General features: G+C 40.4%; 1 protein-coding gene across 2 annotated transcripts in view; it reads left to right on the top strand.

Moving 5' to 3' along the window:
- Positions 1–18,889, top strand: part of SYNE1 (spectrin repeat containing nuclear envelope protein 1) — a 459,183-nt gene that overhangs the window by 386,068 nt on the left and 54,226 nt on the right. The window contains exons 129-130 of one of the 2 annotated variants that reach the window (XM_084827854.1): positions 389–555; positions 12,591–12,753. In XM_084827854.1, the coding sequence (XP_084683980.1) occupies positions 389–555; positions 12,591–12,753 (330 nt within the window). Of the gene's footprint in view, positions 1–388; positions 556–6,544; positions 6,667–12,590; positions 12,754–18,889 lie in introns of those variants that run through there. The other variant, XM_084827855.1, reaches the window with a different exon arrangement.

Raw genomic sequence — 18,889 nt, 5'->3', positions numbered from 1 at the left:
TCCGTACATTTCTGAGCTTGGAATGTGATTCATGGACCCAAACAAGTGCATCTGACAGCATACATACATTTGAAAAATGCACATTAAAATGTGTGCTTTTGAAAAATGCACACAAATAGGCTTTAATCAATGGGAGAAGAAAAGAAAAAAACAAAGTTTGCGATCTAATACGTACTCAAGTCAGAATAAGCTTCGAAATGGAATTTAGACAACTTTGGCAAGCTTGAGTTTTGCTAACTCACACATCCCTACCTATAAAACTGACATCTGTAAGTCTTTATTGAAGTCCTCCCAAGCAAGCATGATAACAGCTCTATTAATTATAGCCCCAGGAAGGAGAGTGTTATGAATAAACTTTCTGATCTCTGTCTATCCCTCTGTCATCCAGGATTATCAAGATGAAATTGCAGTTGCCCAAGAGAACAAAATCCAGCTCCAGCAAATGGGAGAGCGGCTTGCTAAAGCAAGCCATGAAAGCAAAGCTTCAGAGATTGAGTATAAACTCGGCAAGGTCAATGACAGGTGGCAACATCTTCTAGATCTCATGTCAGCCAGGTAAAGTAGACTAATGGTTTATAAGATATGGGATTATGTGTTGAAAATGACAGCAGGCTAAGCAAAGATTTGGAACTTTGTCTTAGCTAGCTATCATCTTTATTAATCACTATCTTTTTTCCCTTGGTATTTATTCTTCATGATCAGTTGTACATGACAATTTCTGTTTTCATTTTGAAGCCCAGCATATTGGCAATGACATTTAGCGTGTGACTATATATCTTGAAAGGGTATCTAGTCCTAAGATTTCATCTACTAGTCTCACCTAGCATACTAGCATGTATCAGCCACCCAGTCTAAATTCCAAGAAAGGAAATATTACCCCTGTCCTTCAGGTGTCCCACATTTCCTCATTGGGAAGTCAGAAACATCTCTATTTGTCAATAAAGGAGGCTAGCCAACTGTTATTTCTACAAAGTAGCAAGTCTATTTTATTTCACGTAAACTCAGGCATACTTTCCAGGTTATACTTTTTCTGTATGTGTACTCAGAGTCATTCACATATCTAAGATCATGGTACATTCCAGTATACACATTGAATATGCATTAATTCTTGCATGAATGAAATAGCCCTAAGTGTGCCTATGTTGAGTACACCCAAGTCATTTAGTGTTTGTTATATGTATATCCCACCTTTTCCCCAAGGATATCAGGGTGACATTATGGAGGGGGCAAAGTTTTTCATTTTAATACAAAGCAAGCTAATTTGCACTTCCCTAACCAATATGCAAACTAGAATGCAATTACCCTTCAGTTTTCGCACTTCTCTGAATTTTATGATAAAGTTCTCCAATCAAAAAAATGCATATATTAGGGATAGTTGCATATAAAGGCATACATTGGGAAAACATGCTTGTAAAAATGTATGTATTAGGGGAAAAATCATGCAAAAATATGTACAAATTCTTGTGCATACGGAAATGCGTACAAATTTTCATGCAGCCTTTAAAAAAAATATTCGCAAAGTAATGCTGAAACAGGTTGGAACAAATGCGTGCTTAAAAAATGTGAGAAAGTGAAACAGATTCATCAATCCCTAAGTGACATATATGGTTCTACCCCATTTTATCCCCACAATAAGCCTATGAGGTCAGTAGACTGAGAGATGGTGCCTGGTCCAAGGTAACCAGTGAGTTTCATGTTGAGTATGGATTTGAACCTAGCCTTCCATAGTTCAGTACTCTAACCACTACAGAAGCCTTCCCCAATGTAGTGCCCTCCAGATGTTTTGTGCTTCAGAACATCTGGAGGGCACCAGGAGTCCTGGCCAGCATGACCAATCTTCAGGAATGCTGGGAACTGTAGTCCAAAACGTCTGGAGGGAACCTGAGTGGGGAAGGCTGCACTACACCATGTTGACTCTAGAATCAAAAGTACTATTGATCCAGAACCCCATTGACTACTTCATAGATTTATGGCTAATTAGAGCATGCTCAATCCTCATTGGCCCCTTTGTTTTTGGTATAGATTTGTTGTACTTCTACAGAATTTGGGGTTCCCCATAGGATGCTAATACCTGTCTCTTGTTTCCCAGTGGCTCCATTTTTGATCTATTTATCTTGGGGTATTGCTCTGCTGGAGACTTCTGGGGCCACCAGTTTTTCCCCAGAACTCTCATTACATAGCTTTGTTCCCAGGGAGTTTGGGGAGGAAAAAAATGGTGGCCTCCATCTGGTTGCTGCCAAAAAGAGTTCCAGAGCCAGGGAGTTTCACCCCCACTCTGGAATTTCTAGCCCTCACCTCCCCTTTTGTCTCCCTAACATTCCCCCCAATTCAACGTGAAAGTCATCTTATGAGAACTTTTGTCTCAGCACTAGTATCCTATATCAAATGTACTGTTGTTTATAACAGCATTGCTTACTGTAGCAATACTCTGAAGTATAGTATATTTGCCCCCATTACCAGGAGCCTTCATTTGTACCTGTCATGGGGGGACGAGGCAGGATAGCTGGCACTAGAACCAATTAGTTGTGCCAACTGGGTTCCTGGGGACAGCATGGACCAGCCCAGGCCTTGGCCAGTGCCTTTGTCAGCTGCCCTCCCACTCACCCTCATCTTGTATTCACCCCGTCACATTGCTATGGACAAACACTCCATCACCTTGCTATGAACTAGCAAATGTTAGCTGCTAGTGTACAGGATGTTTTCACCCACATGGGCCATTGTTTAGCAACCTGGTTTGCCTTCCCCATAGCAGTGTTCTTATTCAGTTATGGTGTCCTATATCCTTATTACAACTGTTTTGGCAGACATTGGAGGCACCGGGCCAGATCCATAGGAGGTTGGCTCAATGCTCCCCACTGGAAGATCCCCTTAAGTGATCTTGAGGGTATCACTTTCAGGCCCAGCCCAGTTCAGGGTTGGTATGCCTGCCTCATACCTAGGTTGGCAGTGATGGCCCATGGTATTTGTCCATGCCCGAAGTCATGGCCCTAAGCTTGCCTTGTGCCTCTTAAATATTTCTCAGCATGCAGGGTGGGTAATTATCTCAGCCAGCAGTTGGGCTGTCAGTGATATGGATCTTTTTCCTATGCCACACCAAACTATGTAAGCTGTAACCAATCAATTTTGTGGCCATTTTTAACCCGCTTATTGTCTTGGTGTAATTCTTGATCTTGTATTCTATGCTGCAGGCATGAGCAGCAGGTTGCTACCAATTCTAAAGCTTTCATGATGATCATAGCTGTTTTTACAGTAATATTTAACCATTCTGTTTGCAGTGAACTCTTTTGCATTTCTCTGTTCATCCAGTGTTTATAGATGTCTCCTATTTTGTTGTGGCAATTTGAAGTTCTGTAAAAGTATTTCATGTAAAGGGTTGGCTTTTCCGTTGCAGGTACCATTGCACAGATGTTAGGCTCATATCAGGAAGTGGTGTTTTGTGCAGTACTAGTTGGTTCCTGAGGATGTGGTTTTAAGGCAAATAGTTACAAAAAGATAATAAATCTAGAGCTGTACATGCACTCTGGAACTATTTCTGTCCAATTTTGTTCAAATGCCCACAGAGTAGTGTCCCCAAATGTTTCAATCTTGCTTGATATCCTCAAAAGTGTCCTAAAAGTGTCCTTGCTTGATATCCTCAAAAGTGTACCAAACTAGGTGCAGTACCATTCATGCAATTTAGCAATAACAGTACATTTCAGGCACAGATGGCCTGATCCAGATAAGAGCCCTGGCATGGAGGTAGAGAGGATTCAATCCATGCCCCCACTGCAGTCCCAATTTGGATGAGGAGCCTGCACCTGTTATTTACACTGAGGGCGGGGAAGCTCCTTAGCCTTTACTTACAAGGAAAGTATTCCATCCACTTAATAATTTGGGTTGCCTTTTTCTGTACCTTTTCTAGTGCTATATTATCGTTTATGAGATGCAGCAATGTGGACAGTATTTAAAAGAGGTGGTGCTACACTGTAGATTTATATAAAGGCATTATAACTTGGCAGATTTATTTTTAATCCCTTTCCTAATGATCCCTAATATGGAATTCGTCTTTTTTTTGTTTGTTTAACTGACGCCACGTACCACGTTATTACGGATGGGCAAGCTTTCCTGTGTTCTTCCTGAAAGGGGTTGAGGGTTTGACTTCAAAGGCACTTGTGAAGCAGCGGCTCAACCACTGTCTCTGCTTCAGCCTTCCCCTGTCTGAAGGCAATCAATCAATCAATAAATCACTAACTAACAGCTATACTGCCCGACAGCAGAGCTCTCTGGGCAGTTCACAGTGTCCCTATCAACTACACTTTTAGTTTAAAACTTCTCTATCTTTGGTCTCACAGGAACTATAGCTACGATTTGTTCTATTGCTTAATTAAATCTGCATTTAGAATCATGAAGTTGGAAGGGGTCTTGGAGATCATGTAGTTGAACTCCATGCTCAGTGTAGGCTCCTCAGTACCGAATGCAGCTAAAGCATCCCTCACAGATGACCATCTAGCCTCCTGGTTAAATACCTCCACCTCTGCCCCCGGCTGTCTATTCCACTGTCGAACAATCCTCACCATTAGGGAGTTTCTCCTAACATTTAGTTGAAATTGTCTTGAAATTTCCACTCTTTGGTTCTAGTCCTGCCTTCTGGAGTAACAGAGAACAACTCTGCTCCATCTTCCGTATGGCAGCCTTTCAGATATTTGAAGACTACTATCTTATCTCTCCTTAACCTTATTTTCTCCATGTTAAACCTACCCAGCTCTTTCAACCATTCCCCATAGGACTTGGTTTTCAGTTCCCTCACCATTCTGGTCACACTTTTCTGGACACACTCCAGTTTGTCAATGTTCTTCTTAAAATGTGGTGCCTAGAACTGGACACAGTACTCCAAATGTCACCTAACACAAAACAGAGTAGAACTATTACTTCCTGTGACCTGGATCCTATGCTTTTGTTAATGCAGCCTAAGATTGCATTAGCTTTTTTTAGCAGCTGCATGACACTGCTGGCTCATATTCAGCTTGTGATCCATGGAGACACCTATATCCTTTTTACACATACTGCTGCAAAGCCAGATCTCCCCTATCATTCACTCATGTCTTTGGTTCTTTGTACCTAAATGCAAGACTTTACTTTTATCTCTGTGGAATTTCATTTTGTTAGTTTGGGCCCAGTGTTCCATTCTGTCAATATCATTTTGAGTTTTGATTTTGTCACCTTTGCTGTTGGCTCTCCCTTCTACCTTTGTGTCATCTACAAATTTGATAAGCAGCTTCAGCCCATCTCATTTTGAAAGTATATACTGCTTATGGTGCCTTTCAAGCTTAGTCTAGTTTTAAGTGCAGTTTGCCAGACTTAACTGCTACAGCAGAGATGAGAAGTTGTAAACTGCTACAGAATTGGCTCCGCAGGACTCAACTCTTGACATGAAATGTTCTGTTTTGCTTTATTCCAAGGTAGTTATTACCTTGACCTTGTACAGATCCTTAACTCACCTGGCTACTTTTTTCTTCTTCAGTGCTTTGTTGCTGGGGCTGTGACACTTTATTACTGGGACTCTCTTACAGGAAATATAGGAAGCTGTCTTATACTAAGTCTGACCATCTAGTTTAGTATTGTCTTACTGGAGGTAACAGAGATAGATCCTGGGACCTTTTACTTGCAGAGCATGTGCAGAGCTCTGCCACTTCTTGGAAATCATTTTACTGCAAGTTGAAATAAAAATAAGTTTATTAAATGTACTATGAACTTCCCACCCCACCCCCACCATCTATCTATCTATCTATCTATCTATCCATATCCATATCCATATCCATATCCATATCCATATATATATATATATATATATATGATGAATGTCTCAAATTTAAAATGGGTTTTAAGTCCCCTTGATTTTTTTCAATATGGATGAAATGCATATACTTAATGTTGATATCAGTGGGACTTAAAATTGTTTAACTTTCATTGTGTTGTGCTCAAAGTTTATTGATCTGGGAAAAAATACTTTGCTTACGTTAGTTAGTCATGAATATGTTTACTGATTTTAGTGTAACATTTCCATTTTCATTTGTATCTTTCCTCAAGCTATAGTAATCCTATATTTCTCCTCAGCTGCATATTTTCCTTTCTCTTTTTTCCTTGCTATTTTCTGTTTCCTTTTTTTAATTTTTATAATCCAGGGAGAAATTCTCCTTCCAAACATTCCCTTGTTAAAAATAATGGCTCACACCATACCCACCAATACAAATAGACAGATTTTGCTTTGTTTACAACAACCAGACGTGCTTTTTCCTGGACAGCTTCTTTGGATAGTTGAGTCTACAACTGTTCAGAATCTACAGTGAAGGTTTTCTTTTGCCTCCTCCCCTCCCCCATTCGTGGCCTACATTCCAGGAGATCGCCCTGGCACATGTTGATGAATCTAAGTTTTATTTAGAAACATGACCACTTGTCACACAGCTTGGTCTCATATTATCAGGCAGGGACTTACTAACATTTGTTTGGAGTGTGAGCATTTTTTGCACGGTGCTCCATAGCACACAGTCTTTTGATTTTGGATTGAATGCTCTTAATTTTTATCCTGGGAAGTTTAATGCTGGTGCTGGTGGATTTATGTGCCGTGAAGATGGCAGATGACCGCAGTGTGGATTCAGACCTCCCTGATTGCAATTGCGATGTGACAAGGCAGGCAATGTTTTGATTACTTTTTTTTCTTTTATGTATTTATTTTTCTGTTTTAGATCATTTCCATACTGAATGGGTGACTAAATGGGTGCTAGGTGCTGAAAAATAGATGCTTATCTTTTAAAATGCTCAAACTTTTGCAACTCTGGAATCAGCAAAGTGAACTGGAAATAGTCTTGCTGCTCCTGGGAATGAAGTGCTCAATGAAACTGTACGCCTGGTTTTACTACCAATTACATTCAAGAGTACACATTACACACGAGTCACAGTAGAAAATTCATTGGAGTTCAGACTTCTGTGTGCTGCAAATATGGTGTAGAAAAGAGCTGACAGGGAGAGTGGTTTTATAGGAGTATTTCAGGCAGTACACATTTGGTTTAAACCACCAAGGACATTCTCAGTATCAACAGGCTGTATGTTCAGGAACATCTCACAGGTTCCTGGTTTCTGAACAGAAGCCTTTTGTTATGAACAAAACTGCATCTGAAGTACAGTACAGCCCTCTTGAGCACTGGGAAACAAAAAAGAAGCAGGTTTATTTCTTTCTCTATTGCTTCAATTTTTTTCCTTCTTCCATTTTTAAAACCTGTATGGTTATGCCTTACAGAACTGAAAGAAAGCTGGGAGAGGTTTTTCTGAAAGCACCTTACCCATCTTTTAAAAAACTCATTGTAAGCTATTATTAGCAACCAGCTGTCTGACTGAATCAAAGCTGTGACTTCATGATATACTATAGTCTATATAGTACAACAAGTCTGAAAATTTTTTTTCATGTTATTCAGTGCTAATTCCCCATGCATGCATTCTTTTTTTAAAAAAAGCAGATATATAACTGTTTTACAGTATTTAATATCTAAATTAGAGTAATGTGGACATAACATTACTTTAAAGTTATGGATAATAATATATAAGAGTAATAAATAACGCCACTGGACAATTAGATTAGAAAGCCCGCAAGGTTGGATTGTAAAGATATAATGTGGTACAGGAACTCACAGAAATGTACTCTGCTTCTATATCAGGGTTGCTAAATTTATACAGCCTTGATTAAACCTGTCATGTGATGATTCCAAGCTGCTATTTTGAAGTGGGATCTTTGTTAGCAAGAGAAGAAATACAGACCAGCTTCTTAAAGCAACATGCTTAGAATTTTTTAGAAACACTGCAATTTTCTAAGAACATTAGCTTCCAAAGATACAGTTGCACAGTTATGTCAAAGAGGACATACTTACATTCTGCTCTTTGAAATTGGGGCACCTCTGTTGCACACAACATTAGGTCCATTGCCTTCCACACCCTTTACCCATACCAGTTAGCGTAACCAAACTTTGTATATATGTCTTTCAGTTAGCATGTGTACATCTTCCCCTGCAACTGTGTGTTTCCCAAATAACGTGAATGCACACAAACACTGTAAACACAGCCTTACTCAAATTAGAGAGCAAAACTGATGAAATACACCAACAGACACTGTCTTATTTTCCATGTGGTTTGAGGCACAAATTATGTTGGTAGGCTTAGTCAAGGGATTTGTGCATTTGATGAATAAAGTGTTGTTGGCAATTCTGCTAGTAGCTAATCTCCTAAAAACCAGAGGTGTGGGGATAGTTTACCCAAGGCAAAATGGGATTACAAGGTGAGATTTTGGTTGAGTTGTGGAGTTTTGAACTTAAATGTGCTTATTTATTACACACTCTCCTTCAGAGTGGACATAGCAAGGTGCCTCTTACAGATTACCAAAAAGAGCCACAAAAGTTTCCAGAAGAGCACAGAGGAAAAAGTGTTTGCTTTTCCTGTACCAATCTTGCCCCAGGATTATAGAAACGTATTTGCTCTGGGATTCTGTGTTGATAAGGTTCAAGCTAAACCTTGGAAGGGAAAGCAATGTATAAAGTATAATCTATGATCTTCAATAATGTAAAAACTTGTGTGGACAGAAATCCCCACTCTGGCTGCTATAGTTGCCTATGTTGACTAACCAGGAGAAGTGTTGTGCCTTTGTCTAGCCTTCTGTATTTATACATGAGCCTTTTTTCACATCTGGATTGTGAGTGTAGCTTTGCTATATGCAGTTGTGCACATTTGCAGCATGAATGTGTCCTGGTCCTGCTTATATGGTGGGAATGCATGGGCAGCTTTCTTCCAGACCATGGGCACTATCCTATGCTGCTCCCATACTCACGGACTAGGAACGAACAGTTCCTGAAACAACAGGAAATGAGTGGACATGCTCATTTCCAAAATATGGCAGGTCAGTGGAGCTCACAGAAGGGAACAACTTGGAAATGAGCAACTCTGCACATTTCTGGGGTTCTTTCAGAACCTCTAGTAACTTTTGTGCCAGCTGTGGTTTCCACTGGCACAGCAGAAGTAGCAGACACACAGTGGTGGCATAGGATACTATTATTTGCTTTTTTAGAAGGACAATCTGAGAGAGTAGTCGACAAGCAACACCCTTCTTGTGCCTCAGCCCAGCAGCAATGGATTGCTTGGACTTGATGGAAAAGGGGGGGGCAAAATGGAGGTCTGGTAGAGATGTCCACCAACAAGCAAGTGCACTGTAAGCAAAGGGTCTAAAAACTGCACCTGCACAAAAGGTGGGCATGTCTTAAATCCAACCTTGCCCTCTCTTGAGAGACTAACTACAGCTTCTGCTCATTGCAGCTGAACAGGCAACTACTGCATAAACATTTTGGAAAATCTACTGCATAAATATTTTGGAAAATGTAACCCATTAGACAGCAAGATCCAGGAGAAAGGAATCCTTTCTCCTTAATGAAATCCACAAATCCTTCCCCCCAATTGTGGCCAAATCATGCCCTCACCCCCAGTCTTCCAAAACAGTACCTAACCCAGACTATTAGAAAAAGGTTCTGGTCTCCTCTGCCCCCTGTACTTCAAGCACTGACATGAGCACTTAAAATGATTACACTTCGTCCAGAATATGATCATTAAAGAAAATAATTGTCTATAAATTTGGTCATCCATTTGCTTGTTTGGAAGAGAATTGGTAAAACAAATACATAAGACTCTATATAGTGAAATTATATGTAACATATTTTGCTTTAGAAATGTTTGATAGATTTGCTGTCTGTTTTATGGCAAAAATGGAAGTTATCATGAAATCAAAACGAAGCTTAGGATGGTGCATTTTATGTGTCATTGTGGCAAATAGTACTATATTTCCTAGACATAACTGAGTATGTTCTGCTTCTAGGTAATCTTCCTTTTAGAATCATTTAGACTTCAATTTGACTATCACATTTCTGTTGAATTTATGTTGTGAGAAAAACAGTCAATTGAAATGACTTGTCATCCACTGCTACATTTTCTAAGCAAGTTGTAGAAAGCAGGTCTTTTATTAATGGCTAAGAAAAATACTAGCCCAATGCACACACAACAGCAACCCAAGGTTTTTTTAAACTCTGGGTTGTTGTGAATGAGCCAGTATGCTAGTTCATGTGGCTGAATCACTCCTGCTGCCAGTGGAAGTACCTAACAATTCAGGGTTAATGCTCCATTCCTCAGTTGTGTAGCATTCCAATTCTGGCTTGTCAGGCAAGAGACAAGCAAATGTAGCATGACATCCAAACCCCTAACCAACCCAGGGGCAGAGCATTGACCTGGACTGTTTAGTCGCTCTGGCTAGCAGTGGAAGCAATTAAACTGGGTGAATTAGCACACTGCTGGCTCATTCATGACAACCCAGATTTTGTTTATAAAAACTGGATAGGTTTTGCATGACAACTGGGCCATTACGTTAAAGCTATTTTTGAACTGAAAAACTCATTCAATTCCATTTACTTTGCAGCCTTCCTGGAAAAATAAAGAAAAAGTGATTTTATTATAGTTACTTATAATAAAGGCTACTTTCCAAGAACAACTTAAAATAATTGTTATTTGTTCTATTACACCAGTGAACATCTAATGGTTCTGATCAAGGCCACTGCAGATTAGCAAACCTGTTAATCCAAAGGTGGCCTCTTAAGCATTGCTAAGGATGAAGATATACACCACTGAAAAGGGGGACAAAAGATAACACACAAAATTTGCATAGATCGTTTACTGGATAGATAATGTGTGAGATCAGCCACATGCAGCCAGATCCCAAGCTTCTCCTGGACAGGGCTAACTTGGCCATAGTGGTACAGGTGCTAGTAATCTCAGGACTGGATTACTGCAATGCAGTCTATATGGGGCTGCCCTTAAGGTTGGTCCAGAAGCTGGAGTGAGTGCAGAAGGCAGCACCTCAGCTGCTGTCATCGAGAGCTACCCCTTTTCAGTGTGTAACACCTTTGCTGAGGGAACTGTACTGGTTGCCTATTTGCTACTGGGCCAGGTTCAAAGTTTTGTTATTGGTGTATAAAGCCCTAAACAACTTTGGACCAGGATATTTGAGAGAGTGCCTTCTCTGGTCACTGAGGATGAGGCGCTCCAGGTGGTTTTGCATGGACGTGATTCCACTCAGAGTAGTGGTGTTAGTGTACTGGCTCCCTCTCTGTGGAATTCCCTGCCAGTTGAGGTCAGGCACGTGCCAATGTCGCTTTGGTTTCAGCATTTGCTTAAAATAATTCTATTTAAATAAGCTTTTACAGTTTTACTGATATAACTTGACTTTAAATATTTTTGTATTTTAATTCTTTTTTGCTTTACTGTTCACTGCTCAGGAATCTTTTTTTTAGATATAGAGTGGTTTATAAATTTAGTAAATAAATAAATAAAGCAAGCAAATACTGGCCTGGTAAGCAAGCACTTAACATACCAGCCTGTTAGGTATAAAAAATAGCCTTCAGACTTCCCAAAGTTGCCCATCTCCTAGTTTACATGATACTTTTCCTTATACAGGAGGTCCCGTGGACAAGTTTAAATGGAAAAAGCCCACAGTTCTCTCCATGCAAACCTGTATGTGGGAGAAAATAATAGTTAATCGTACACCGGAGAAAAAGAAGCAGAATAAATTGGTCTATAGATGTTTGGGGGCCAAGTTCTTTCTCATATATCTATCCAGCCTTCCTCTACAAACTGTAATATTCATTGTGGAAGCATGTATAATTGAAAAAAGAGAACACATTATTCTGTCAGCAGTTACACTGTTAAAATATTTAAAAATTGACCAAATATTGTGGCTTGGGTTTTGGAAAAACTTGATGGCTGCACATGAAAAGTGCTATATTGAAGAAAGATGTTTGGATTCCCTGCAAAAACTGTACATTTGTTGCATTAAAAATAATTTTCTAAAAAAAATAGCCCTAGTAATCAATTTCTTTCCCAATCAAGGTAAATGTTATGTTGGTTGTGGTACCAACCACAGACACTGAACCTTAACCAAACATTACAAAATGGATACTAAGAGAAGACTTTTCCTTCTTTTAATAGCACTGTATCTCCTAAGAACTATTTCTATTGTAATTTTTAAAAAACAGCTTAGGAATAGTGACATAGGAAAATAGGAAGCTGCCTTATACTGAATCAAACCATGGGTCCATCTAGCCCAGTATTGTCAACACTGACTGGCAGCATCTCTCCAGGGTTTCAGGAAGGAATTTTTCTAGCTTTACTTTACCTGGAGATGCCAGGGATTGAACCTGGGACCTGCTGCATACAAAGCATGTACTCTACCACTCCGCTATGGTCTTTCCTGTAATTGAGTCATTTGTATATATGAAAATATCTTGTCGGTTTGACGAGTGCACAGGATTTGTTTTAAGAACTGAAGTTTAGATTCCAAGACTTTGGAAACAGGGTTGGTGGAGACATGTTTAAGAACTAGCTTTGTTTTAGCTATTCCCATAATACTTTGCAATGCCTCCTGTCTCTTCAAATTATAACAAGGGTTCTAGGCTTGAACTAAAGTGTTATTTAAGAATGCAGGCATGCAGAGTTATTTAGTAATATGCTCATGATATTGTCTCTGAATTTGGCAGGATGAAGAAGTTGAAGGAGACCCTGGTGGCAGTCCAGCAGCTGGATAAGAATATGAGCATCTTGAGATCTTGGCTTGCCCACATTGAATCAGAGTTGTCCAAACCCATTGTCTATGAAACCTGTGACTCCGAGGAGATTCAAAGGAAACTAAATGAGCAGCAGGTAAAGCAAAAATGTGAGGTAGAAGAGCAAACAGTCATGAAACACCCACACTCCCCATTGCATAATGAGGGGTGATCCAAGTATGGTGCAGGCTCGGGCCTGCTGTATCCAGCTCAGTTTTACAAGAAGGCAGTGAGAGGAAGATGCCCTTGAGTTTCAAGGCAAGTGATGTTTATAGCATTACTCTGGTAGAGTCTTCTGCTGGCTATGATATCCAGTCAACACGGAACTGCTCACTGACCCTACCAAGAGAGGTAAGGCACTGTGATGTTATGTTCAGAATGTCAGCTACTGCTGTAATTAGCTTTTCATTGTGTGGGAGTTTTGGAGTGGATTGTGAGGTGCTGTTAGCTGTCATAGATCTAGATGAAGCCTTCTGTGTTCATACACCGCAAGCTTTATAAATGCTTGAGATGAGAATATCCATATTTGGGAATGCCAAAATATTTGTTCTACTTTGGCTGTTTCTGAACTTCTGTCTTAATTCCTTTGCATGCAGAGTTGCATGAGCTATACAGAAGTAACGTTTAACTTTCACGCTTGTGCATAATCGGCAAAGCCATGAACATAATAGAAGAAGAAGAAAAAAAAATGGAGCAATTGCAAGAAGGAATTTCCAGGGGGTCAGATGATGAGCATTTGTTGTAGGGGCACACCCCCACCCCCACCCCAAAGTCTTTTAACAATTGCAAAGAATGCTTAACCTTTGGACCTTAATGGAAAGGCAGTTCTATAGTGACCTGGTTCATACAACCGCCGCAGCCTGCTGTGGCTTATTTAAGCCATGGTGGGTTGTGGTACTTGCCAACCATCTGTCACAGCTTGAATATTCAAGCTGCGATGGGCACCATGGCTTATCGTGTCATGTGAACCTGGTGAGGATGGCTAATGCAAGGGTTTAACAATAAGCCATGACAACTGCTTGCAGCACCTTGAATATTGACAAGGGCAGCCGGCCCATACCACAACCCACTGTGGCTTAAATAAGCCATGATGGGCCGTGGCAATCATGAGAATTGGGGCAGCAACGAAGAATGGTTGTCTGTTGCAGCATATCTTTAGCATGTGGTTAATGCATTCAAGGGATCTCTTGGTCATTCTTAATCTAAGAGCTGGTGCAAATGTGCCTGCAGCCAGGTTTACCTGTGAAAACAGTGCTTTTTTGAGAGCCCTACTTGTGTGATCAGTGTAACATTGGAGGAGGGACTTGCAGACTAACACAGGGGTAGCTGTGTTAGTCTGTTGCAGCAAAAACAATGAGCCTTGTTGTACTTCAAAGACAAAAAAAATAAAGACTATAACCAATGAAAGCTTATGCTAGAATAGATTTGTTAGCCTTTAAGGCTAACGCTAGACCCTGTGTTGTTTTTACAAAAGATTGTGACTAGTTCTCTTCACTTAAAAAACAAAAAACCCTAATCATGAAAGAGGAGTCCCAATCTTATATCCTTTTACCCCACATTACACTGCTGACGTGAATGGCTTTGTCTACAAAAGAGGACAGGGAACAGTTCTTTAATGGCTTGATAGGTCAGAACTGGGACTTTGGATTAGGCCCAAAGGGTACAAAGCAGGCTTTGTAGGCTTTCTTCCTAGATGTTTGTGAAGACTATTATTGGGTGCTATTAGAGCTGTTCTCTCCATTGCAGTGCATGAGCCTTCGTCCATTGTTACCCCCAACTTTACGTCTCCCTTCCCCGTAGGATTCAGTTTAAAGCCCTCCTGATAAAGTTCTTCATGCTGTGGCCAAACACATTCTTCCCAGCCTTTGTGAGGTGCAACTCGTCCCTTGCCAACAGTCCATCTTCCAGGAAGTATAGCCCGTGGTTCCAGAATCCAAATCTCTCTCGTCGGCACCACCTTTGTAGCCAGTCATTCACCTGAAGTATTTTCCTTTCCCTTTCTATCCCTCTTCTAACTACTGGAAGGATGGATGAGAAAACTATCTGGGCCCCAAAGTTCTTGAGTTTCCTCCCCAAAGCTTCAAAGTCTGACATGATTTCTTCGTAGCTCCGCTTGGTGGTATTATTTGTTCCCACATGGATGAGAAGAAAGGGATACCTGTCAGTGGGCTTTATGGGTGCAGGCAACCCTTCAGTCACATCTCTAATCTGTCCTCCTGGGAGACAGCATACCTGGTGAATCCATGGGTCTTCACGACATGCTTGGGCTTTGATCCACGCAGCAAGGAGTCTCCCACTACTACTCCTCTTCTCTTCTTGTTGTTGTAGGCCTTTGTTTCATCACCTCTGCTTGACTGACCTTCAGCCTCACTCTCATGGCATGCTCACTCTCATGCAGGTTCCCCTGTAATTCTTCCTCTGCAGGCTGTCCTCCAGTCTCATCCTCAAGTACCTGGAATCGGTTCAGCAGCTCCACCGCTTCCACTGGTGCAGAGGGGCTTCTAGTTCTTCTGCTCCTAACGTTTCCAAGGAGTATCCTCTACTGCATTTTTCCTCACCTCAGCATTTTCCTCTTCTGCTTCAGCTTGCTGTTGCTCTTCAAGCTTCTGGTCTTCACTTTGCTGCTGTAGTTCCATCATTCTGTCCAAGAACTCTTCATGTTCTCTTATTCCCTGGAGGGTCGACAGTCACCGTTCCGGTCCTCTTACTTTTTCTTCCAGCAATGTGATCAACTTGCAGTTGTTGCACGTGTAGGCCATGTTGTTCTCAGGCAAGAAAACAAGCATTGCATACACCTGGCAGGTCACCACCACTGGATCCCTTTTTGTGTCTAACTTTCTGATTGTGTGTGTGTGTGTGTGTGTGTATATATATATATATTTTCTCTCTGTGCATACATTATCTTCTGCTCTTTTAATCTGTGATTCCTGGACGGGAGGGACGGACAGACAGATGCGCGCACACACACGCAGTATTCGGTATTTTTTCCCAACTGAAGATTTCCTTCAGTTACAGTAATTGGCTGTTAGAAAGCAAAATTACACTCTGTGGCACTCAAGTAAAGTACATATATTCTCTCTCTCTCTCATGAGAGAAAGATATTATAACATGTTCAGGATAGTCAGAGAGTCATACATGTTTTCAGCCAAGCTGAGCAACATGTATTTTAAACAACTTAAAATGAATCGGTACATTATATCCACATGAAAAGGTATGTAGAGTTACTTTAAGAATCTAGCCAACCACTGAAGTCAGTAGTTCTTATTTTTTAATAAATATGTATTGGAGCAAGCTGCATGATAAAACAGATTAGAATTTCAAAAGCCTGCCAACATGGGGAGACTGAAGAAGGCATACTTCATATGTACACGCACACGCACACACACTTGCTTATTTATTTTTAAGTATTTCTATACTGCCTTTTAGTCAAAAACTAGGCAAGTTTCTACTGTTTCAAATTTGTGTTGTGCACTGTCTTGGGTGTACAATATAGAGTTGAAAGCACTTCAAAACACAGAACTAAAAAACTTAAAAACAGGCAACACAATTAGGAACAGGAGCAGTAATCAAACATTAGATTCAACACAGAAAGATAGTAATCCAGTGGTCCATTACAATATTTTTCATATTCACTCCATGTGCAGTATACACATGGAGTTGGGATTGGGAGGCTTTTTGGGACAAATGTATGCACTTACGTTATAGTATTGTTCATGGGGATGGCATCTTCTCTCCACCATCTTGTGTATGTTGATAATCTAGATGTTCTCCCATCATGCTTTGAATTGACCTTCATCATATGTCCTAATCGTCTTCCACTGGCTATGTGAATGTTAGGGTCAATAATGTCATTGGTAGCAAGTTAGCAACAGCCTTTGTCAGTTCATTGAACTTTCTTTCCTGGTGTTTACACATAATATATTATTTGCACCAGATGTTTTTTAACTCACAGTAGACAGTAGTGAAGCTTGTTTGTCTTCCCCAGTGAAAAGCAGAATGCTGCAACATTAAACACTGGGGAAGAGCTCTTTCATCCCCAATCCATCCTCTATAGTTTGTAGCACACAGGTGTAGCCTGGTAACTCTTGCCATTGACATGATGTTCATACCACAGAGGAAATGTTAGCACAAGGATAGGGTATACATAGCTATGAAGTAGGATATATGCATTTGGATGTAATGAATGAGCCTTGGGCTCATGCACTCCTCCTCTGCTCTTGTGAGGAGGAGATTGAATGCATATGCTTCCATTTTGGCTACCTGTGGTTTGTCATTGCATTGAACTAGGACAATGTGTGGTTAGTTTGGTCTGTCTGAACAATCCAACTACAAACTGTGGTTTACAATCCCAGTTTGTTCAGATAAACCATAGTTAAAACTAACCACAGTTCTCCATCAGGCATAACAATGGGAGCAAATGCTTTTGATGTCCTCATGGCTGTGCTGGTGGAGGGTGGAGTGGCAATGTGAGCAGCTTTTTTGCACATAACACTACACTATGGTTTAGCATTTTGTCTGAATGAGGTAACAGTTGACCAGTCTAGATTTCAATCACTATGGTTTGAATTACCACATTGTATTCCACTACGCTATTATACCACTATGCTGTTCAGTCGCACATACAATTGTACACACATATTTCCAGTGTGCGTCCAGCAAATCATGCACTCTCAGTCCCTCATTTGTCTAGAATTTCTTTCATTTGACATTTTAACACACATTCTTACATTGCGTTGTATACATGATCAGTCATCATGAGCGAATGTATTAAAATGCATATAAGTGAACGTATAAAAGTGCCGCTAATATGTATGTATATAAATTATTTTTTAAGCCTGAAATAGATTTATATTTCCCCACTTTTTCAACAAGTAGCTTAACCCAGGCTTCCTTAACATCCTCCATGCTTGTGTTATTTTCAGGAACATAGATTCAGCAAGAACACTGAATGATTCCTATGAGAGCTGAAATAGTACTACAGCTGATTATGCTCCCACATTATCTACTGTTGTCAGGATCGAACACATTCTGCAGTTATACTGCAGTGGTATCTATTGCAGAATTCATACTGGCACAAAGGGAACAAATGCAACTTTGCATTAATAGTAATACTGTGTTTTAATCTCATATTAATACTCTGTTATGACTCAAATTATTTTTCATAAAAGTGTAATCCAAAAGAACAATTAATCCTGTGTAATCCTGTTGTTTTTTTAACTGAATCGCTGAGGGCCTGTGTACTTTGCCATTCATTTTAATAGGTGTGGTTCATATGTAATGACAACCCAGGGTTTTTTTTAAACCCTGGGTTATCATAAAGGAGCCAGTGGGCTAATTCATAGGGTTCAATCACTCCCGCTGCCAGCAGGAGGAGCAGCTAAACAGTGTGTTTAGTGTGACACCCAAACCCAGAAGTCTGTCTTGGCTCTCCCCTAACCCAGGTTAAACCTTGGATTCTAGCCCTGGCTTGTTGAGGCCAATGTTCCAGGTTTGGATATCATACTAAACAACCTGGGGATGCTGTGTCCCTGGCTTCTTATGCTTCCCACTGGAAGGAGAAGCCAAGCAGGAACGATCAAGCAGCATGAACTAGCAGGCTGGTTCATTCATGACAACCCAGGGTTTAAACAAACCAAACACCTGGGTTGTCATTTTGTGCAAACCAGGCTATAGTTTATTAATGAAAAAAGGATTAAACAGCCTATGCAGAGGTTTTGCTTACTGGGATCTTGCCAGTAAGTTAGTCTTACCAAATACACAGCTAAACTACATGGTTTAGTGCTATGTGCATGAGTGGAAAGGAGCCTGAGCAAAGCCTCAGCTCATGTGCGCCTCCTCCCCTCTCTTTCTTCCCCATGGCAAGAAGACAGAAATAAACCAGAATTCAGTTTTGCTTTAGCAGATTCCTGGTTTGTCATTACATGTGAACCAGGAGTCATGGTTTAAAGTAAACTCTAGTCAATTACTGAAAAAGCCAACCACAATCCCTGAATTACACATAACAACCAGGAATCTGCTCAAGGGAGATTGAATCCTGGTTTATTCATCCTATTGGTCACATAGGAGGAAGGGCGTGCAAATCCATCACATCATGTATGTTTTTTTTCTACTTGTTCATGTACCATGGCTACACTGTTGTATTCACTGCTTTTAATGACACTTAAGTACGCTCAGTGAGTACTGTAGTTCAACTATATTCTAGTTCCAAAGCCTGAATATACAAAACTATTTGC

The sequence above is a fragment of the Heloderma suspectum genome, chromosome 1 (genome assembly GCF_057233095.1).
Source record: "Heloderma suspectum isolate Gila_16-S chromosome 1, 16-S_ref, whole genome shotgun sequence".
Taxonomy (NCBI): Eukaryota; Metazoa; Chordata; class Lepidosauria; order Squamata; family Helodermatidae; genus Heloderma; species Heloderma suspectum.
Note: the sequence above shows the minus strand (reverse complement) of the source record. Positions and strands in the feature narration are given on the sequence as shown.